General features: G+C 40.8%; 1 protein-coding gene across 1 annotated transcript in view; it reads right to left on the minus strand.

The window, feature by feature from the left end:
• LOC120793263 (MAM domain-containing glycosylphosphatidylinositol anchor protein 1) overlaps positions 1-23,929 on the minus strand; it is a 167,065-nt gene extending 143,136 nt beyond the window's left edge. The window contains exons 1-2 of the mRNA XM_040133168.1: positions 23,875-23,929; positions 22,515-22,604 (exon numbers count right to left, since the gene is read on the minus strand). Coding sequence (XP_039989102.1) covers positions 22,515-22,581 — 67 coding nt within the window. The 5' untranslated portion in view covers positions 22,582-22,604; positions 23,875-23,929. The remainder of the gene's footprint in view (positions 1-22,514; positions 22,605-23,874) is intronic.
• Between the last annotated feature and the right edge of the window lie 449 nt (positions 23,930-24,378).

Raw genomic sequence — 24,378 nt, forward strand, 5'->3', positions numbered from 1 at the left:
TGGTTGTATGCCTAGATGATGTAGCTGATGTCACAGGAAAGTGGTTTTTTTTGGGTTCTCAGTAAGTTTTCATTTTTTTAATCTTGATGGTTTAAAAGTTGATTCAAAGACCAATCACTGATAATGTTAATAATGGCAGGATTAAACGCCACAATTGTCAGAAATTGTTGCTTTACTTGAATGCATCACAGTGTTTTGTTCCTTTATCAGCGCTAACTTGGCAATCACATACATCGCACTCATTAGTGCATACAGAAATATTCAACAAAATTTGCAATCTGCAAACACAACATTGGTATATACATATTGTCAGTGAAAACATACACATACAGATATGGTCTTAATAGAGGAGTGAGATAAGCAGTTCAAGTCAAGATTAAACATTCAGATATGCCAGGCCCTGTGGGAAAAGCGGCCTTTCCTTGAAAAAGATTGAAGCAATCACAGCATTTTCCTTCCAGTGAATGTACTGTGTGTTCACATTGTGTATGTCTTCATGTGTCCCTTAGGTAATATAGCCCTGTGCGTGCATACACGTGTGAATGAGCGTCTATGCAAATGGCTCGAAGGAGCCTGTGTGTGTATACATAGGACAGTGTGTCGGCTGGGTACAGCAACTCTCTTCACAATTAATCAGCCCTGCCATCCTCCCCTCCCTGGGAAATGGAAATAAGCAAAAAGTTAAAAGACTTAATTCATAAATAAATCACACAGTAAATAATAGGTGTTTGTGTTGCCCGCGACAGTAGACAAGTCTGTATGTAAGCCAAGGGAGGGAGAAGATTTACTCTCACATGCTGCACATGCTGGATGAGGCAAGACCGCTGAAGATAATAAATATGCATTACTGATAGCTTGGAGTGAATACAACAGGTACAAAAAGGCAAGAATGAGGAGAGAATGGAGGAGGCAGAGCGAGAGAGGATGGGAAGGAGGGAGGTAGGATGGAGAAAAGAGAGGTGAAAAAGGAGAGGAAGGAGAAGGAGGAGAAAGAAGTGAGGAGGGAGTAAGACAGAAGGAGGAAGGCTTTTTAATTGTAGGTCACATATAGCAGATTTTGAAACGGCAGCAGATAAAAGTACTCATACTCTTCTGGCTTAAGCTTGTTGTAAATCACCTTGGAGATGACTGCGAAGGAAATGCAGTTTTGCTCGACTGCGATTTTAACATGAAATAGCTACTACAAATTCAAATGGAACAAAAATACATTTTAAAGAATAATAGCTAGTGTAATGTAAAACTTGAAGGATAAAATCCAAAGTTATTATTTTGCCTGCCCTTTAACATACTGGATCCAGCTTCCTTGCATGTAGGTTGGACATACTCAAAGCGCAGCAAAGAAACTAACTCCAGGAGAGCAGATACTTTTAGGTTAAAACTCATCCTGCCTTGATACTGGATATACAGGACTTTGAGGTGTTTTTGGTTCAATGTGATTGCTGTTTAAACACAAGCAGACGCACACAAAGCACAGGCACCACAGTCAGAGATTGAACTTTTAAACACACTTGTTCACAACACATGCTTAACACACCATGAAACTATTAAATATTCAGCCGCAGAGAGACAGGGAGAGAGATAATCACATGCACACACAATCTACTTATTCAAGCATATATTTTCCAGTACTGAGCCATAGCCTATAGAGTTATTACACCTGCACAGTCTCTCTCTTCCTCTCTCTGTTTCAGTTTCTCTGGGTCCCTCTTTTTCTTTCTCTCTCTCCCATTATCAGCACATTCTCTAGCTCAGTTTCTCTCCCAACTCATCTGGAAAACACAGCCATCACTGAGGTCATTGTCTCTCAATGAATGGTTATTACTTTTGGGATAAAACGCACTTCTGAGCACTGCTTGGAGCAACAATAACCTTGTCCATTAGCTGCCTGTAGCCATTTCAACAGGTCAAGGTAGAATTCAAATACAAAGTGATGACTGTGCTGCACTGTGCTAAATTATGTCTGAAAATTTCTTTTTGATACTCATTTAGATTCTTTGCATTGATTTGCTGTAAATACTGTAGGTTTGATGTAAATACAATAATGCACAAAAAGGGAAAACCATGTGTCACACCCGTATTACAGTTAAAAAAAAATACATTAAATACAATTTTGCAGTTTCACAACTTCAGTTGAGATGAATAGGAATAAATTAGGCCTTTATTGCTTCCTCTATCATCTCGTCTACTATGAATTATGGTGAATGATGTACTGTTAGGTTCATCTGGTTCAACCCTCCACTCATGTTTTAGCAATCCCCGAGTCTTTTGTAAATGGTCACATCATTACATGAGCCAGGTTGCAATAGGTTCTAGTTCTGGGCTGGTGCTGGTTGGTTCAATATAGGAACCTTCTCAGATCCGGTGTGCTTTTCCACGGGCGGAAGGACCCACCACAGAGCCACGTCATTACATCACTGTTTACGTCTGTATATGTCTCTGCTTTCCCAGCAACAGTAGCACCAAACAGAACAACAATAGCTGTCTGTATAGTCCCTTAACAAGTGTTGCTCCTGGCTTTGTGAGCCTACATTGGGATCCAAATGTTTTGATGTTGATTTTGAACATTTCCCCATTTTTAAAAATGGCTGCCACAAAGTTTTAGTTAGTCATGTTGGTCATGATAATCCTGCCCCCATCGACTCAGGTAAGTGGTTCTTGGTTCTAGACTGGCAGTGTAGGAGCCACTCCCTATTGAAAAACAAGGAACTGGTTCAAGATTATGCGAATCGCCCCTCAAACCACCTTACTGGAAAAGGGGTATATGTAGCTATCAGATACATCAGTATCTTCTACATGTCATTTGTTTTCAGACAGAAACGCTACACCTTACTTTTGCGAAGAAAATTGTATTTTGGATTCAATCCTTTTCCCACAAATGCACATACACACACATACACAGACGTCTGCAAATATCCCTCCCTATTCCCCTGCGGAGACTGCCTTTTTCCCAATGACTTTAGTTTTTTATTAGAGCTCTTGGCATCTGATTAAGTCCCATTTGGAAGGTTAATTAGCTAAGCTGCTCTGCTCCGACTGTCTATACACTGAACAAGGTCAAGACAACAATGACAAAACCATCAGGTTTCTATGAGAGCAACTCAGAAATTCTGTGACCATGACAATATGAACCCTTTTTTTTCAGGGAACAAGTCCATTTGTTTTGATCCTAACATGAATAGCAGTAGAAAAAAGACCTGCACAAAATTTGATTGAATTCAGCAAGTAGACTGAGTACTGCGCTTACAAGACTGTCCACAGATGTGGCCATTTGTTCAAATGTTTAAATACCATGTTAATGGTTCTTGAAAAGGGACCTCCTGCAGTTGCGCCAATAATGACTGTCCACTCTCAGCCACAAAGGTTGAAGTAGTGTGACACTGGTAAACTACTGCAAAAAGTCTAAGGGAAGCAGATGAGAATGGATGGTTATGTGTTCCAAATATGTGGCTTTGATATTAGAAAACACTGGCTGAGTTCCTTTTCCAACCAACAGTAGATGCAGGCTTCCTTTAACCCTACAAAGTAATTTACTGTCCTCCCTATCACATTACTTTTAAAACTGGGTGTAATTTATCTGATTCCTGTGGATAACTGGCCAAACATACTGTAGTTTCACTGTACATTGAAAACCATGTATCTTTAAATTTGGTGATTTTTAGATAGTTTTCAGATAAGACTATTATATGCTCCTCAATGCTGTGTTCTGTTTTGTCCACGAATTAAGTATTTCAAAAACACATTGGATTATGTGAAAATTGTGTTGACACAATTTTTTAAACCAGTCACTCTTTCCTACTAAATGAAAAGTTCTGGAGATACATGGTTTTCACAGAACAGCAACAGTATACTATATGCAACAGTATACTATATGATATGGTTTCATGTCAAGATGTTTCTAATGCAGTTAATGTCTCGTTTTGATGCAATCCCTTCAGAAAAAAAGAACCATTGCTGCAACATTTTGCACAGATGCTCAACAACTACTGGGAAAAATCTTAGTAGAAGAGGCAAAGACACCAGTTTCTCCACTGACAGTAGCCAAAAACACTAACATGCAACACAAGTAAAAAATTCCCAGATGAACACTGCTGTGTTAATTTAGTATTGGTCTCTCCGCCAGCATGTGTTGAAGTCAACAAATCCAGATGTTTTCTGTGGGAGTTGTCAGAGGAAATTCTGGCACATGGAAATCAATGTTGTTGTTACACTGAAAGAGCAAATTACAAGACGAATCCCAAAAAAAGGCTCATGTCATCCAATTTGTTTGGATGTGTCAACAAAAATTCTTGCCATCCACTTTACTTTTTTGCCACAGCTGTTTCAGTCTAGATTCTCTTCTAGTCACACCACCAACACTCACTGTAACAGTGAGTGCCTGTGTTGCCATGGCAATTAACAAGACTTGTGAATATCAAACTCACAGAGACAAGGGGGCTTATGACTTTCATAGAGAGAGATCACTCAACTGACAAATGGATTAATTAAAGCTTGGGCTTACTTTTACCCTGAAAGCCTTCGTTGAATTATTTCCCTGATCCCAAGCAAACAAAAACTTTTCACCAGCAGTGTGTGTGTGTGTGTGTGTGTGTGTGTGTGTGTGTGTGTGTGTGTGTGTGTGTGTGTGTGTGTGTGTGTGTGTGTGTGTGTGTGTGTGTGTGTGTGTACTTGTTTTACTATCGTGTGGGGAAATATTTCTTTTTTCACATTGTTGGGACTCAACTTCCCTTTGGGGACAAAAAGCAAATACCCATAACATAAATCATTTCATCTTAGGGTAAGTCTCCAGGAAATGAATGTAAGTCAATGTAATGTCCGCTGAAGTGATGGACAGACGACTGTGTGCACGAGTGTGTTTGTGCTACATGTGGGTTTTTGCGTGCTTGTGCATGTGTGTATAATAAGTTCTGGTTTTACTCATCTTGGCTTTGCTGAGTGTACAAGCAGAGCACGCCGATGAATAATGAGGCTATTACAACCACAGCAGATCACGGGGCACCACCTGCTCTCATTCAATAATGTGTATGCGTTCCTGCATGTACAGTAAGCGTGTGTGTGTTGTAAGTGTGTGACCCTCTTAGTCAATATGCCTGATGGACCCTTGCTCTATATTTTCTTTTTATGAAACACTCCTGCTAGTGTATCACTGGTAATTCAATATTCAGTTTATAGAACGAGTCCTGTGCAGAATAGGTAAACCTGCGCATGCCATCCACACCTCACCCTTCTGATTACATTACTGCCAAATACCACATATGTCAATGAGGAAAAGAAGAGACAATTAGTGTGTCTTTGTGTGTTTTCTGTATGTTTGACAGTCAGAAAGAGAAAAAAAATAGAATAAAATACAATAGAGCTCTTGGTCTGTTGCATACTTAACAGAATAAGCATCTTTTTTCAGCCATTTGGGGTGAACTGTTTTATACTCAAAACTAGATAAAGACATTAAATTTTTTTTTGCACAAATTTTTAAACCTTAGAGTGTAAAGAAAAGAGTGTAAATAAGTTTTTACAATCTTTACTCTTGTCTTAGAAACTGTTTCATTGTGAAGACACAGAGTTTCAAAAGTCATGAAAATGGAAGTAAGGTCAAGATGTTTTCCTTTGGGATCCAAATAAAGGACAAAGACTTGGTCAGATCCTTAAAAGGTGTGAAATGTAATGTTTAGGGAAATGAAAGAAGAACAACAATAATTAGATAACAGAATTTTCTGATGGTTGGCTTTGAGTTATCAGGGGGGAAAGAGATTTCTTCAGAATGTGTCTTAGAAAAACCACATCCTTTAAAACCTTCCTTGAAGTGTGCTTAATTGTATTTAAGACAGCTAACCAAAAAGACAGCACATCTCTAACTGACCTTGTCACCTCCTACAACTTCTGATAATGGCTGCTCTGTGATCAGTTCCTCTGTGTAAAGACATCTGAGCACCTCCCCAGTGGTTGTTACATGTGTCCCACTTCATGTGAGCATTGTGAGAAGATAGTGAAAGGGAAAATCCAACCTCAAAGAGAATTTAATGTGACCGACGGCTTGAGTTTGAGTTTCACAGGGGGGCTACCGGACATTGCCAGTCCTCTGCCGCAGTTGTTATATATCTGCTCATTATTCTGGTCTATATTTCAAACTGCTGTGAGAAATGCAAAGTGTGTTGCATGACATCTTCAATTAAATTCTGATGTTAAAACCCCAATCTATGAGCAAAGTCCCATCACTCCAATTGTCAAATTGTTTTCTATTATTTAAGTACAGTGTGTGAAGGCAGTACTTTGACCTTTAAGTGAAGAATGGAGTTGAAAGTTTAGTTCAATGGCTTTTTCATTCTTCCTTCTTAGCCATACAGCCCACTATTCACATCCAGGGTATGATTTTTAATGTTCTGAAACGTGGACAAACTGTGTTCCTATTTACAAGTAAGATCAAAGAAACAATCGTATTGATCACTCGACATTTATAATGACAGCTGACAGGTCGGGAGAAAAAATTCACCCACACTGGGCCAAGAAGGGAAACTTATATACATTTCCTGTGTGTGTGTGTGTGTGTGTGTGTGTTTTGTTTTGTTTTTTTGTGCACAGTATGCAGCTGTGAGTACGCCTAATCAGGTTAAAGTTTTAATATGGACGGGGGTCATTAATACAAGATCAGATATTAACCAGTGATGCAAGGCACCTGCACATTGATAATAGCTCAGAGGAGATGATTAAAGGCAGAAACAGTGAAATAAAAACAATAGAAGGAAGCTGAGTTCGAGGGAGAAAAAGGAGTTGAACACTTGAATGTGAACACACATTTATATATACACAACAATGTGCCTCCTTTTTCTCTTTTTCTCAATTGACTTCACGTACAGATGTCCTACCATACACACAACAACAAGGGTGACGAAAAGAGCCAGAAAGATGGAAACACAGATGAAAGTCCCTAGCTACTCTATGACTGGCATGGCAATAATAATCTGATAATGTCGTGCAATATTGATCTCTCTACATGAGTGTCTGGTTTGAATTTAGAGATTATGTTTAGCTACAGCATCCCTTCAATTTATGGGGCTCAGTGTCTCGGTCACGGGCAGACCATATATAACTAAAAGGGTTACGTTTAATGAGTATCTAAGAAGGATGTGAAAATAGAAATTTACTAATAGCATGTAAAAAATGACCAATAAAATAGATTCATTGAAAACACACATTCTCCCCCTTCTACCTTTATTAGCTTTAATAAAAGACTTCATTTAAATATCACTTGTCTAACTCAAGGACAACAGCTGAAACTAAGAGTTAACCTAGTACGCTCACAAACATCTGCAAGGGGTAGTATCTGCTCTAGAATCGAGCCCAATAACATTCATCAACACTCTGGCAGGGAGCCAATAACGTGATGAGGCGCATATAAATTGCGTCTACAATTTTCAATTCAATTTGGCACCAATGAAAAACATATTTTCTTGGGCATGGATTCAAAGCCTCGCTGCCAAACAAAAAGCAGTAATTAGAGAAGTAGGCATCTTAAAGGAAGATGAAAGTGCATGAAATCCCCTGGTTACCAATTACAACGTTCATATCTATTATGGGTGAAGTATTCTCAGTCTGGTCAGGATTTTCAATAACCCTAACATAAAGCATGCAAAGAAATGTGAGGGGTTTTTTTTCTTTATTATGCAAACCCCTTAGCACAATGTCTTAAATTCCAATTTTTTTTAAATTCCAGTGTCCAATTTTCTTATTACTCTAATTATTTGATGTTGTTCTTTAAACACTTAATATTTAGGGTATAATCCATGTTCCACTGTCTGTCCTGGTCAATTTTTTTTTTTTTTTGCCCCATAGAATTTTTTGCTTATGTTTTCCTTCATAATAAAGCTGCACATAGTGTTTTGTATAATATTCATGAGTGTCTGTTAGTGCCTGTGAATCTGTTGTGGCAGGGAGCGTTTGACAGTTTTGGGAAGTTTATGGAAGTTCAAATGAAGTACCATTTTAGAGTAAAGTCAAAATAAAAAATGTTGGGCATGCCTTGTCATGGAAACTACACAATAAACAAAATAAATAATAATACTACATGTATGCTACATGTTTTAGCTCTGATTTTTTGAAGTATATAATAAGAAATACCGTCCCCGTACCTCCTGTTGATCAGAATAGAGTAAAATTGGATGTGCAGCAGGATTTTTTTGCAAGTCAAAGCTGGGATGTTAAGCCCAGAACTTTGAAAAGTTTTGCTAAAAAGTTTTGTTCATTTGGTTGTTTCGTTGTAACTGGCCTATCTTTGGACAAGCTTAGGATTTATCCACCTCCTGATGCCAGTGTATTTCCATCAAGTCCAGGTCACAAAAAAAGAAAATAGAGTAAAACACTGTAAATGTGCTGCATGCACACCTCCAATCTCTGGTTCAAAAATTGTTGATAATAGTACCTTAACAATGATATGTGTGCTACAACAAAGAGGGACACTTGTCATACATATCCATTCCACATCCTGTATGAAGTAGCGTCATATTATTATTGTCTCGTTTGATAAAGTGCTTATACATCCATCCGAGTCGTCTCTAATTTAACATTTGCTCAAAGCAGTAATCTTAACAAGCAGGAATGATGGGTGCAGAAATGATGGGTGCAGAAAGTGCTCTAAGAACTTGTTTTTCCCTGGGTTATGCATCTCAGGCTACATAGAGTCTGCCTTACCTGGTTGGTGGAGGTTGTTGGTGCCAGATGGAGCCTGAAGTGAATACCTGCAGACACTACTGAGTGCAGAAAAGTGCTTCCACCACGTCTGCATGTTTTTTGTATTTTAAAAAAATAATTGAATTTGTATTTGTAATTACAGTTTATATTCTCTTAAAAAAGACACTAATAGCAAATATGCAAATATTACATTGTCTATCAAACTGAAAAGTACAGTTAGTGCATCAGCAATTCAACAGAGGTTTACAATGCACTTTAATTTTTTTCTATTTTTATTAAAGATAGTTCAAGTTTGCAGAATCCTTCAAAAGGAACATTCTGTCTGATACACTGAAGAAAAATGTCATATAATGGCATGACTGCAGGACAGGAAAGAGAGCAAGATAAAGAGGGTTGCGTGGAACAGACAGCTATGGAGAGAGAGAGAGGGCACAGGCTGAAAAAGACACAGACAGCAACAGTGTCAAAAAAAAAGACAGACCGTGCTTTGTCAAATGAAGTCTAGAAATAGTGCATTCAGAAAATATTCAAACCCCTTCACTTTTCACAGTGTTATTTTGCAGACTTATGCTACAATCATTTAAATTCATTTTTCCCTCATCAGTCTACACTCAGTACCCCATAATGAAAAAGCAAAAACAGAATTTTAGAAATTTATGCAAGTTTATTATAAAGGAAAAACTGAAATATGACATTGACATTAGTATTCAGACCCTTTTCTATAACACTTGAAATCTAGCTAAGGTGCCTCCCGTTGCTACTGATCATCTTTGAGATGTGTCTACACCTTGATCGGAGACCACCTGTGGTATATTCAATTAATTGGGCATGATTTAGAAAGCACACACGTGTCTACCTAAGGTCTCACATCCGACAAAGCATATCAGAGTAAAAACCAAGCAATGAGGTCGAAGGAACTGCCTGCAGAGCTCAGATACAGGATTGTGTTGAGGCACAAGTCTGGGGAAGGCTACAAAAAAATTTCTGCTGTATTGAAGGTTCCCAAGAGCTCAGTGACCTCCATAATTCTTAAATGGAAGATGTTTGAAACAACCAGGACTCTTCCTAGAACTGGAAAACCGGCCAAACTGAGCAGCCTCGGGAAAAGGGCCTTGGTAGGAAAGGTGACCAAGAACCAAATGGTCACTCTGGCTCAGCTCAAGATATCCTGTGTGAAGATGGGAGAAACTTCCAGAAGGACAACCACCACTGCAGCACTCTATCGATCTGGGCTTTATGTCTAGGGTACCATCATGTCTGGAGGAAACCAGGCACCACTCATCACCTGCCCAACAGTGAGGCATGGTGATGGCAGCATCATGCTGTGGGGGTGTTTTTCAGCGGCAGGGACATTGTCCAACAGGACAATGACCCTAAGCGCACAGCCAAGACAACGCTGGAGTGGCTTAGGGACAACTCTGTGCTTGTCCCTGAGTGGCCCAGCCAGAACCCTGACCTGAACCCAGGGGGACATCTCTGGAGAGACCTGAAGATGGCTTTCCACCACCAGTCCCCATCCAACCTGGAAGAGCTTGAGAGGATCTGCAGAGAAGAATGGCAGGAAATGCCCAAATCCAGGTGTGCGAAGCTTGTCACATCAAACCCAAGAAGACTTGAGGCTGTAATCATTGCCAAAGGTGCTTCAGATAAATAATTCTAACAGACTAAAATAAATTGTCCTTAGAGATTGATGAGGGAAAAAATTAAGCTATTTTAGCATAAGGCTGCAACATTACAAAATATGAATAAAGTGAAGGGGTCTGAGTACTTTCTGAGTGCATTGTATATATTTTGGCCTATATGATGAGCAGCTTTATGTTTCCCAAAAGCATAATTTGCTAATGTTTCATATGTAAAATAGTTCGTAGTATGAACAAAAGTCCCTGGAGATAATGTGGAACACTGACACACACAAACACACAGAGTTATACTTCACCGCTTTAAACACTGTTCCATACAGTGTGGAGATGGTGTAAACAAAATTATATTTCTCTGCATCTTTGCACTTTGAACCCCCCCTGCCCTTGTCCTTACAAATCTATCCTCTCCATTTCTTTAATCCACCCTCCATTCTCCCTCCGTTCCCTCCTTCCTTCTTCTTCTGCAGCCCACTTCTGCACAGAGGGAATGGCAGCAGTGGATTCAATAATTCACTTCCCCTCAGAACAGGTTGTGTTTGCATTGCAGGGTGCTGCAGGCGAGAATAGAGAGGGCGAGGAAGAAAGATTAAAAAAAAGGACGAATGAAGAATGAACTTGAAATGGATGAAGACTTTGAATAGAAAGATAGAATGAAAGTATAAGAAAAAATACAGCAGAGGAGAAAGCCTGTTGTGAGTAATCCTGATGTGGGAAAACAAAGAGAGAAAAAAATGGGGGAAATGTTTTAAGGGGGGCAAGTTAGCCTCATCTGTGCTGCTGAATACTCTTGTATTCTAAAAGGTGAGAAAGAGTAAGATAATGGAAGAGAGAGGAGGAATGTTGTCTTCTCTGAGAATATATTGAGAAAGGCTCCCAAGCAGAAAGGGGAAAAGGAGGAGATGAGGATGGTTAGAGTATGATAAAAGCCGAAGCGGCAGTAAGCCAACACCCACCACTGAAACATTTTCCAACTGCAACCTGTGAATACTTCACAACTATGAACTAAGTCTAAGAGGTATTGGCATAAATTTGTCTCAGTATTATTTGTGTGAACAGATCAACAATCCGTGTGTAAATGTGTAATCTGTAAATATAAAAAACCCTCCACAAATACAAAAAAAAATCGTAAGCTCAAAAAAAATATCTTGTAAATATTAAATGGATCGCCGGTGACATAATTTCCACATTTCAAAGAGCAATCAGTCTTTGTATGAACTGATTTTTTTTGTTTTTTGTTTTTTTAAAACCAGCAATAATTACAGTCTCTATTTAATAAGTTAATGTGACACAATGAGTATTATTGTGTGTTTATTTCTTCTATGTATATTATCTAGCACACACTTTTGGATGCATTTCTGTTTGCATGTGAAAGGAGGCAGTTGGCACTTATCTTCATTAGTCCTGGACAGTCATCCCTTTTATTTTTCATTTATTCTTTTGGAATAAAAATCTTTTCTATGACACTGAGTCTAACATCTCAATTCATTTATCTATGTTAACTTTGACTGGATATTTACTATAAAAGTTGTCTATGAAGAAGTGTATTCCAATCAACTGGCGCAAACCCTGTGTCATGTCCCATTCGACTGGCTGTTGCCGTCACAAACTACTAACAGCCAAAACAAATCATCCTCTGAGAACCATGAATGTCTCTACAATATTTCATGGCATCCATATAATAGTTGTTGCGGTAATTCAGTACGGACCAAAGTGGTGGACTGACTGACAGACCAACATTGCCATGCCACTATATGTCTAAAAATATACCCACATATTTGAGTTTAGGTGGAGGATAAGCACACAAACGTGATTAACGACTACCAGCTGCGACAGGCAGCCTTCGCAGGACATTAGTCAAACCAACTTGGGTCAGTTGCAACACCTTGAAACCATGGACTGAGATTGAGAGTGCATGAAAACTAGTTAGGAAGTGTGCAGATGAGTCAAAATACAGTACACAGCTAAACGTAATGAATAAATAATTCAAACATCCAGGTACCGCCACTCCAGGTGAAATGAATGAATGCCTGAAAAAAATATTGTGATTGTCTTAAATAGCATCTGGTTTAAAATTCATCCATCTGGACCACAACAGGTGATGTGGATAAAGTGGTGTTTGAGCTTGTTTGACAGGGCAGCAGGAGCAGTCAGTCAAAAAAAGCAGTGCCATGCACACTCAGTTTGGCCCTGTCGGAACTAGGCAGCATGTTTAAGTAAAATTATTCTTACCTTTCCGTGAATAATAAATTCATGTCGGGGTTACAACTACATTTGTCTGTAAGTAACATAACAAGCATTTCATTTCATTCACAATGAAAGCAATTGTTTCATTTCAGCCTCATGTTTGTTTTGCCTACTTCCACCCAAATCAAACAATCTTTCCTCATGATGCACCTTTCCCTCTGTCCTCTTTTCCTGAGGTTTCTGCTAGCTAAGGCTGTCTCCTTGCTCCCCAGCGTATGCCCTCCACCCCTGCTTCCCAGAGCTTGTCTGCAGTTTTCAATGACAGTATGCACTATGTTGTATGTACTCGATGCAGTAAGCGGAGAGGTGGGTGGATTTTTGCCACTGAATCGGCGGATGATAGCAAGAAGATGACAGGGCTTTGGAGGAGGGAGGTGCTGGATATAAAGAAGGGGAAAGGATAGCAAGGAAATAGGGAAAGGAAAGAAACCGAGGAAGGAAAGTGATGAGGAGTAAAAGGGATGTATCTGTTGAAAAGGTTTGGATGAAGGGAGAGAATTAGGATGGAAAGAGGATGTAAAATTGCAAATGGGTACATTTTATTTGACATGTTTAGGGTAGCTGGCTGGGAAGGAAAAGAGGATCAGAGAGATGAGAGAAGGATGGAAGAGGGGAAGGTGACAGGAACATCTTTTTTGACAGGTAAAAGTTTAGAAGATGGGTAAAGACAGAATGAGGGAGGAGGAGGAGGAGAGGGATGAGGATATGGAGCCAGTGGCAGGTACATTGCTACACTGACAACATTAGGACTTCTCAACGTATCCGACAGATTATACCCCATCTCCTCTAAGCCAGCTGGGATGCATGGAGAAAGAGGGGAAAGTGTGAGAGCAGCAAGCTAAAATTTCAAACATTAAAAGTGCCAGAAAATTTTACTAAAACCGCCATGAGCAGGGGATGAGGAGGAGGAGGGGAGTTTGCCACTGAGGGAGAGCAAGTCTCAGAGTGAGCAAGAGCCAGAGAGAGGGAGAGGGCAAGATCTCCAAGCAGCACGCATTGCTGAATTATTGAGGCCAGGCGTGTGTAGAAGCAGAAGATAGATTTCCAGTGTTGAATCCCTTCCTGCTGTCAAAAAGTTTAGTTGGACACGACCTACTCCAGCAGTTGTGGTTGTTTTATTGTTGTTTGGGGGTTTTCAGCACGCACCACAAGGAAAGCAGAACATAAGTGGGAGGAGCAGCCTCGAAAAGTGTGTTGTAAGGAGTGTCTGTGCTTCCTGCAACTCTTTAAGTCAGAGCACCTCTGTATGATAAGGTTTTCCCAGGCAGTCAGTAGCTATGTGCAGGTTTTCTATGAAGTGACAGATCAATATATGTCTGTGCTGAAGGCAGCGACAGGCAGCGAGAACGGCTTCCTGCATGCATGGCACCTTGCACATTCTGTGACACCCCACCATTTGCTTGTTGTGAGTCTGCAATATTGCAAATATTTTACAGCTCCCTGAGGAGATTTATACCTAAATACTGGCAGAGTCTGCCCATGCAAAAAGAAAAAGGGTTGTCAAAATATCTGAATACTAAACATTGTCAAATATTATCACAGCAACCTTTGTTTGAAAGTCTAACTAACAGTAATGGAAATAAGGTTTGTTTTGTACACAATTTAGTACATGCACTGCAAAACGCCACACAGGAATTTTAATGGCATCGGCTAATATTCTGTCATTAACTTAACATAAAAATACAAGTTTTAAAAATTCCATATTTTTTTTCAGATCACTTCAGAATTTCTAAACATGAAACCCAAGTCTTCTGACTTGGGAGTCTCTACACTTGAAATGATGAATGGAATAAATGTTCTGCCGAGAGATCACTCGACTCATTAAGATAGGTTTGCAAAGGAACGTGATTAGCAGACTTCTCAGCATTCACTGTTGTAGGGTTAAAACTATCCAGACACCCATCTTTTTTGTAGTTTTAAGAAAACCCATGATGAATACTTGCTGTGTGTCTTAAATACAGTGTTTCTTTTCTTAGCTTGTTGTCTCACATTCTATTTATCTTAACTCAGTCTGTTTAGTATTTTCATTTCTCATAGGAAGACTTTGAACTAATTATTCAACTTTTGTTCATTTTACTCACATTCAATTTTTATTTTGAAAAAGTGTAACATGATTTTACAGTGATTTTCTAGATTGATGAAAAATGGATGAATGTTGGATGTTCACCCGTCACTGTGCAAAATGATGTATGTGCAGAGAGACTATAGGGCTGTTTTCAAATTCATCTGTGCCCACATACGAGCATCACAACTAGTTTGGAAGCCAATCAAGGTTCAATTTGCAACTAATTGAACTTTTTTGTTGAACAATCCTATCAGATACAAATTATTGCTCCAAGCTGAATATTTTTATACGTCTTATACCATGCGTGGTGGGGATTTTTAAAGCTACTGTGTTTAACATTTAAAAAGTTCCAACTTCGATACAGCACAGTGGTCATAACAAAAAAGATACTGTGGTAGACAACAATGCAACACTGAAATCAACACACAAACCTATACTGACTGGAATTGTCTAATTTTTATACCAAAAAAACTCAGAAAAATTTGAAAAATGCTCCAATACCATAAAAAATCTAGACACGATGGCTTTGAAATTTATGATAAAAATATACCCAAACAAATTCAAATGAAAAGTTAAAAAACAGAATGAAGCCAAAGGAAGAGGTGAGGAGGGAGAATGAGAAGGAAGTAAAAAAGAAAGAGAGTGACGGTGTGAGAAAGTGCAGGAGGAAGCAGACGGTCTCTGATGTAAGCCATGTTCTCACCGCTGTTCACAACCATCCTGTCGCCTTCATGAATAAGTTAGATGCCAAATGTTCCCTCCCTCTCACGTCCAGGCATGCAAACGCACACACATCTACACAAGCAGACACACTATAGCCCTTATTTCTTAACTCTCAAGATACGTGAATCAGGACCCATGCACACTAAGAACAACACTAGACATAACAAAACATTATATTAAAAGATGCTCTGAATTCCCAAAAAACAGAAACAAACACAGACTGACATAAGTGTATATTCCCTCCTGAAGTAGAGCCAGTATGAGGTGCTTGATAATGTCTGACAGAGTGACTGGAGAACAGAGGAGAATAGTGAAGTTTCCCTGACAGTTTTTCCTCCCCAAAGGGCCCCCACATGGTCTCGGGATGCTGTGGACCACTCTAATCCAAAGAGGTTTGTGTTGTTTTGTGTGTGTGTGTGTGTGTGTGTGTGTGTGAGTGTGTGTGTGTGTGTGTGTGTGTGTGAGTGTGTGTGTGTGTGTGTGTGTGTGTGTGTGTGTGTGTGTGTGTGTGTGTGTGTGTGTGTGTGCGTGCGTGCGTGCGTGCGTGTGTGCGTGTGCAGACCCATGTGTTATTACAGTGTGTATGTGTGTGTGACACTGACCAACATCCTGGTACAGAGAGAAGAGAGTGGGTGAGAGTGAGGTAATGATCTGTGAGTTCAGCTAAAAGTAAATACATTGAGAAATGTTTTTGCACATGCATGTTGGTATATGCATGTGAAAATTTGTGTGTGGACCATCGTGGATTTGATCCATATGAACAAGAGCATCATAATCCAAGAGACAGAGTGAAACACAAAAGAAAAAAGAAATACAAATGAAGAGGTCAAAGGACGGTTACATGATGATCTGTGGGCAAAAAAATTTGAAAAATTCTGTTGGTACTTCAATACAGTGATTCTCAACATTTTACTCCTCCTCATCAAACTTCCATCTTTGATTTTGTCTTGCTTAAATTTGGAAAATGGGAATATTTTCAGGAAACGCAGATAGTAAAATTTTATTAGTCTGTCAATCTGTATTAATTTATGCACAATAAATACAGAGAACACTGATTCAAGTTGTTTCAAAGTGTGGATTAGTAAAGGTTGACAGAAAAAGACAATATTTCACAATATCAACAATGCCTAGCAACAGGATTTTGTTAATAATTTAAATAAAACTGACTTCTTATGGAATGGTTTGACATTTTAGAAAATACGCTTGGTGAGAGTTAGATGAGAAAATTGGAATAACTCGCATGTCGGTACAATCAATACCTAGCTGGAGCCAGCGACTGGTTAGTTTAGCTAAGCTTAAGGACTGAAAACAGCTAGCCTTGCTCTGCCAGATGTTTTAAAAAATCCATCACCAGTGCCTCTAAAGCTCACTAATTAACACATTTTTTCTCCATTCTATTAAGCATAGAAATAACAATTCCCTTTTTTACAAGGGGCTATTTGCTGCACAATTTCTTGGCTGGGAGCAGTTGCCAGGCAACCAGCAGAAACTTCTCAAGGTTACTGGTCCTGGCCAAAAAACAGTCTGGCACATAATCCCTGTAAAATAGCCCCTGTAAATTTTCATTTTCATACCTTTGTACAGATTAAGCTAACTAGATATATCGTGTCAATTAGGCTTGCTGTTTCCCTCTGTTTGCAGTCTTTAAGCTAAGCTAAACTAACCGGCTGTTGCCTCCATCTTCATTTTTATTGTACAGACATGACAATGTTCTCATCAAACTCTCCACAAGAAAGCAAATAAGAATTTTCCGAAATGACAAGATATTCCTTTAAATTACAAACTATACTTCATACCTTATCATAAAATTGAGTATAGCCATCTTTCCTGTTACTCCTCAGGTCTTTGCTCATCTCTGCCAGCTTATGTATCATGCCTGGTGGCAGGAGCCATCCGATTCCCAATACATTAACTGATGAAATGGATGTAAGAGGCAGGAAGACCCCTTACTTCTCATTGTTAACACATATAGACACATATATTACACCAAGTCTTGAAGACTATGCTTTCTAAGGAGATATATTACTATCTCAGCTCACTCGAGGCCCCAAAGTGCCAGACTGCCCACCTCTACCTGCTGCCTTGTGCCCACCACGGGCTCAGGGTGTAACTAGTGGGAGGCAGGGTGATGAAATCAGACCCCCCAAGACATGTCTTAGTACTCTTATCCTTTACCCCTAGGTAGCGAGGCTAGTGTAAACTACAGTCAACATATCACTTTGGCCATAGGCCTATGGCTCTGCTGCTGACCTGTAGGTTAATAGAAATTTTTTCAGGCTTTAATATCCAGTCAGCCATACAGAAAAAAATAGGAGACCTAAAAGGAAAGAAGAGGAGAATCACGGGCAAAAAAGTGGCAAGAATGAGCTGAGTGATGTTTAAAACAAGGTAGTTGCATACTGTATTGTGTATGAGAATGTTCGCAAGGTATGAGGTTTTTAATATTAAGGCAGCAAGGGCTTCACTGCTACACAATTAACCTAGCCAAAGCAAGAAAAAAATGAGAGCAAGGGGAGATAATTAAAGCACCCTGTGCACTGAAATTTTTAGCAGAGGGGATGGGATCAGAGAGACTGACAGAGATGAGTGGAGACAGACACAGAGAGAGGGAGGGACAAGGAGACAAAGAGGAGGAGAGTAAAAGTGGGAGGGGAGCAAGCAGATACCACCGCTCGCCTCTAATGGGTAAAGTAGTTTACATCTAAACTTTAAAATGTTAATTGTGGTGAGCGACAGAGAATCTGATATATATCACAAACAATAAAGATACTTGCCAACATTCATCAGCTCTCCAGTTCTGCCAACCAATTATCTCTTATCTGTTCTGTGCAAAGAATAGCCCCCATCATTATCTTGCACTCTACACCATAATCGAGCTGCTTAGCAGACAAACCGCTGAATTTTTCTGGCCAAATACCGACGCGCTTCCCATGTCTCTTTTCAGCGTTGAGCAGTCAAAACATGCTGCAGAGGAATGCTCGAGAGGTTGATTAAAGCTACAGAGGCTGTTTCTATCTATCTATCTATCTATCTATCTATCTATCTATCTAGCTCGTGTTGTGATTTGGACACTTGGAAAAACTAATTAAATTCCAAGGACTTTAATTAAACATAATCCAGAGGGAAAGGTCACTCAACAATCACTGACATTACTGATCACATTCACGTGGAGAGGGTCTGTAATCAGTAACAAAAAAAAAAAAAGAGATACTGTGTGTGCGTGCATTTGTGTGTGCGTGTGTGTGTTTGTGTGCGCGCGCACCTGTGAACTCAGTGAACAGAAAAGTAAAGCAAAGAGATAAAGAGTAGGTGGAGGACAGTAGGTGTCAGTTTGTGGGAGGTCATCTCAAATTTAATGCTTGAGTCTCTTCCTGTCATCTTCTCCCCACTGCTCCCTTTTCCTCCTCCATTCCCTCAGAGCCAACAATAAATTATGGATGCTTATTAGAAAAGGGCAATATTCAGCATCCAAAATAAACTCAGCAACATGAGACATAAAAGAGACACAAACAAAAAGTGCTGATGTGGAGAGAGGAAGTCACAGGGGAGGCTTGTGGCCAGGCCGCTGGAATGATCTCTTTCTAGGTCACCGGCTTTCAACACATGTGCCATGACAGGCTAATGTACTGCAGCGAGTAAGGCTCCGCATTAAGACGATGCTCAAGTGTTGGGTTTTCGTCTACACACACACACACAGACTGTAAATAAAAAAACTTGCAATGTATCCCAAGCTTTTCATTCTTCCTTGGGCAACATCTTCAAAGTAATGTAAAATTTGTGGGCAATTTAGGCATATTAAACTTTTTCACTTTCTGCATCTGTTGTAGTGCTTTGTTCTATGGCCAGTGGCAAGGCCTCAACTCTTCTGCTGCTGCAAGGCCTTGCTCAAATCTAAAAAAAATACACTGCAAGCAAAATCATTGATTTAAGTTCATTAAATTTCCTGTTAACAAGCGCATAATGAAGCATCATATTGCAGGCTGACGCAGTCTGGATCCCATCTACAGCACCAGCTAATGGTTTTGTGTGACTTTGTCAAGCAATCAATAATTCGTTGTCCCTGTGAACTCTGTTGCTCTACAAAGCACAATGTGATGCAGTAAAACAAAGATGGAGAGATGCTTTTTCTGGTACACTTTGTCTTCATAGGTGTCGTAACTACTAAGCCCTTCAGGTGCTGAGTCACATCCTGCGAGACTGTCTTGAAGTTTTCTGAACCTCCCCTAATCCTTGAGTATCTTGAGAGTTGGCGCTTGTCAATGCCACGTCATGCTTGTAATACCTAGAATTACGATATATCCAGATTAAATCATATGTATGCAGGGATGTGTGTCGAGATGCATATAAAAAATTTATCCCCCCCAAAAAAAAAACAGAGCAGTAAGGGAGAGGAGAGAAGAGGAGAGGACAGGACTCCGACAAACAATATTTAGGATGAAATTATAATAATCAACTTGCTATGGTGTGGAGCTTTTCCTTTTTCCTTTGAAGTAAAGCATTGCATTTATTTTGTGTACTTCTCTATCCAACTGCTGTGAAAGACAGGTGTTACAATCTTTTTGACAGCCTATCAAAATTCACAGAAGTACAATCAATATTACACTGCTGCAACAGAAACAGTGGCTGATCCACAAGTCCCTGCTGAGCCAGCAAACTGTGGCAGTGGGAAGAAAAGTGCCCGCCACACAAGCGCCTCCCGCTCACGCATGCACGCACACTCACACACACACAAACGCACACGCACTTCGAATTCATACATGCATTTGGCACCTGTACTCACATTCACATACATGAGCACACAGACTTTCACGAACAGACTCACAGGCATGAGCTGACAAAAACGCACGCAGCCAAACACACCCCAGAGAAGGCTACAGTAAATGAACCTCACAGCCGTCCAAAGCGCTGACATCAATCAGGCACGCCTTCACCGCTCGGCTCCCGATGGACAGTGAGTCGCATCTGTCTTCTACAGCAAGTGCTAAACAATTGCAAAGTGAAGGAAACCATTTTATGCATATCTGCATACACAGCAAGCGAGCGAGCGAGCGTGCCAAACTCGTTTGGCTCTCTCCCCGATCTCCCCTACTCGTGTTATTTACTGCAATTGTGTAAATTGTGAAACGATTTGTTCTCTCTGAATGACTCTTTTTAAGTGATGATGGTTTACCTACATGAAACAGTTGTTACACTGGTACACACAGCTGAGCACCACCATCACACAGTCCACCTGGGAATATGGCGCCTGTGAATGCGGGCCAGTTTGACTCCCAGAAAGCTTTGGGACTTTTCCTCCCTCAGCAGAGCCTGAAAGGCGGCTTTTGCACATAAGAAAAATAACTTATAACACTGGGAAAAAAAAATATCAAAACATATCATTGTAGCCTCTACGACTGGCACTGACTGCACACCTATCTGCTTCGACCCAGTGCATATTTGTGACAGAGCCCATGAGGCACGCATGCACAAACTCTTCAGGACAATCAGTATATCACCCTGTAGAGCGCCCAAAACTGCTTCATACGGTTATGAAAAAATAAATGAGGACAAGAATTCACAAGGGCAAACTGGAGACGTGAGCCATCTGCAGGACAGCGTAACGAGATCAGAAATGTCCCTCCATGAGGAAACAACTGATTGAAAAACTCACACTCCAACAAAATGACCGCTGGCATTCAAAGTAACTTGCAAGTTCCGGATACCGTATATTTTTTAACTGTTATGTTTCAAAATATCTAATATATATGTGCTGAAAATATTTTGGAGGAAACCTGACAGTGTGTTGAAACCAGACACAAGGCAAATCCTAGCTTTATCAAAACGGGTAAGGCCTGCACCTGCAGGTAACAAATGATCCCAGATAAGTATAAGCGATGTGAATAAAACTCGGGTATGTACCTTTTCATTTTAGGCCTAGTTTGACATTTCCTATAAAACCAGATAGTAGAAAAAAAATAAACTTCTTAAGCTCTGATACAGACCCTTCACTTTACACAGACACTGCTCTGTTCACAAAGGCATCAATATAATCATTTAAACTGTGTCAACTGGTGGTCGAAAATAGGTAAAGACTTGAGAGCTGTCCGTGTAAGATGGTTATAATTTACACCAATACCAACATATCAGCTGCGGTGTGAAGTATTGGAGTGGTGCAAGACTGATTACTTAGCAAGCACTTCTACATGGGCCTATGTGCTCCAGCAACTGACAGATTGTCAGCATCTCTCAGCGTGACGGCAGGCCGCGGGATTGCTTATGACAACAGCCCTCTATGCTACTACGTCTAAACAGGCCTTGTTTTCGATGACTGCCGCATGCCTTCAAACATCAAAATCAAAGTATCAAAGCTGACAGTTCAGTCTGTGTGTTTGCCTTGCCCAGAGGGACAGGAGCATGCATAGCTGGCCGGGCGCCCGTAGCTGAAGAGACTGAGCCTTTTTAGTACAGTGAGACAGGCTTAAGAGGGGAAAAATCTCCGCTTTATTCTCAAAAGCACAGTGTGACTGTCCTGTTTAATCTGACTAAGACGGGTCCCGTTTCAAAGAGCTCTGCCAGTCTTATCCTCCTGCTGAAACCTGTTGTATGTGTGTGTTTCTCTGTGTGTGTGTATGTGTGTGTGTGTGTGTGTGTGTGAGTGCGGTGAGCATGGGGCATGGTCGTGAGTTCAATTGTGGCTAGACTATAACCTCCATCCTGTAACCAACATAAACCGCCAACGATGAAGTTTGATCAGACTTTGTGTAACAAAGCACGAAGCTGTAGGCCTGACGCGAACTTCGCCATAACAATTCATATCAGCCTAAAAATGGAATTAGACTGGATTTAAAGAAGGTGGCTTCCCCCTCCACTTCACAGCTGGATGCTTTCCCAGCCGCCTCCTGTGACTTCTAAGAAGTAATATCTCCCTTTCCAGTTAATTTGCTGTCGATCTCCCTGCAGCTATTCTCGCAGTAGTTTAAAATGCCAGTTATTACGCTGCCTCCTATTAGTGCCTCCTACTGTAGCGCGGACAACATGCTGCACGGCGAAGCCCTTAATTAGGGTCATGGGCTAATAATTGAACAAATTAACGTCGCTGCTGCAATGGAACTCAGTCAACCTGCACTAACAAAGTGTGCGTTGGTGTAATCATAGGAATGCATTTGTAAATATCACGTTCCTACCGTAAACTCCTTGGCCCCAGGCAAGAGGATAGACACTAGAAAATAACAAAACCCAGAAAAGCTCCATGTTCAGCTCAGTTCCGTCATAACCTATGAAAGAGGGAGACAGAGAGAGGAAGACAGAGAGAGAGAGAGAGAGAGAGAGAGAGGTGAAAACAGAGGCAGAGAGGCGAACAGCCTGCAAATGTACGTGACAAACTAGAGGCGACAGCTGAGTGATTGTTATCAAAAAGGAAGGAGAGATACTTTCAATTGTGTTTTCATGCTCGACCATGTCTCCTCCAACCCATTAAGCCGTGAAAATAATATTACAGAGCAATTTAGCCCCCGCTGCACAGCCTACATCGTTTCATTCAACTTAAAGGGCGGGTAATTCAATCACAAATCGTGGATTATAAGAATCTTACGAGCAGGGCTGTGTGCGTTAGAGAATTGGAGATCCACGGGATTGTCTGCTGTTTAACGTGACTAAACTTCCTCTACCGCTCTCTCCTCGTGGAAACACGGGGGGGGGGACTAAGCATTAGAATGCAGCACTCAGGGGGAATTCACTACAACAAGTGGGGTCATGCCCTTTGAACCCCAAACACCCACACATAAGCACACTGCCTTCCCTTCAGATGATAAAATAAAATACAATTATTCCTACAGTGTCCCTGCAGTAGTTAGGCAGAGGGTGACAGGCCGACGTCTATTAGAAAAATCCACTTTTTGGGGGGGGGGTTGTGTTGATATTTGCAGCATCCTCTTTAAAAACTGCAGCATTACTGTTGTAAAACGTATCCCTGCGATCACATGTCGGTGTTGTCTCTGTGCGCAAGAAAGGACGAACAGCAGCTGGAGTCAGGGGGCCAATGGACCCTCTTACGTGACTCCCCCGACCGAACATGAGGATTTCCTCCGACGTCTGGCCCTTGTGTTTGCACAATGGCTCTGACTCGGCTCCACTGACAAGTTGCATAATACGGCGCGCCGAGATCAAAGTTTCAGTGTGTGACGCGTGTGAGTGGATACCTGAATTAATGTCAGGGTGCGCTGCGTGAGACTTCCTTTACTGACAGGTAGTAGTGCCTCGTTTTATTGCCGGCATAAAAAAAGGGATATCACCGATGCAAATCGAAAAGAGGTAAACCCCAAATCTGAGTGTCACCGGTGAGGCATATCAATTGTAATTATAGAAAACGGATCAACTTTGTTACTAACGTAGAACAGAGTAATTTTAGACGTCCTCGAGTGAACATTTCATTCTTAAACGATGCACACGGGCAAGATGCAAAGTAAATAGATGGACAATATAACCCTGAAAAAAAAAAAAAAACGCAGTCTCTGTGTGGGCGAGTGATCCCTGTGGCGTCTCTACCTTGTCTCCGAGGTGCCGTCCTTCGGGTCAGTCTGCTACCCAGCGCTGCGGGCGCTCCTCCCGTCTCAGCCAAGAGGATCCCTCCGCTCTCCGTTGGACCAACCCGCCTCCCGGCCGCTCCACAGAATGTGTTGAAAAGTTGTATATCCTCCTCCAGCGGGCGTCCGATATGAGCTTTGCGATTCCCGGAGAGTATAACGTGGAGTTTGCCGAGCTCCCAGACCTCCCAAATAATCTCCTGGCTGTGTCAAACTTTTATTTTACGCACGGAAAAGCGGGCAGCGGGATCTTACCGCCGCTCGGTTCCACAGAGTCCCTCTTACCAAAGATGAAAATAAAACCACTTTCCCTTTGAAAAACTCAACAAGGCTAGTTGGTTAAAAAAAAAAAAAATCTTATACACCCAGGCTCCTACGCTGTGGAATATTTACTCTTAAAGGCGTGGTTGAAGTGGCTCTAATGTCTCTCTCTGGTGGCAGTCCAGCGAGAAGCCCCTCCAACACA

Source organism: Xiphias gladius, chromosome 1 (assembly GCF_016859285.1).
Source record: "Xiphias gladius isolate SHS-SW01 ecotype Sanya breed wild chromosome 1, ASM1685928v1, whole genome shotgun sequence".
Lineage (NCBI taxonomy): Eukaryota > Metazoa > Chordata > Actinopteri > Istiophoriformes > Xiphiidae > Xiphias > Xiphias gladius.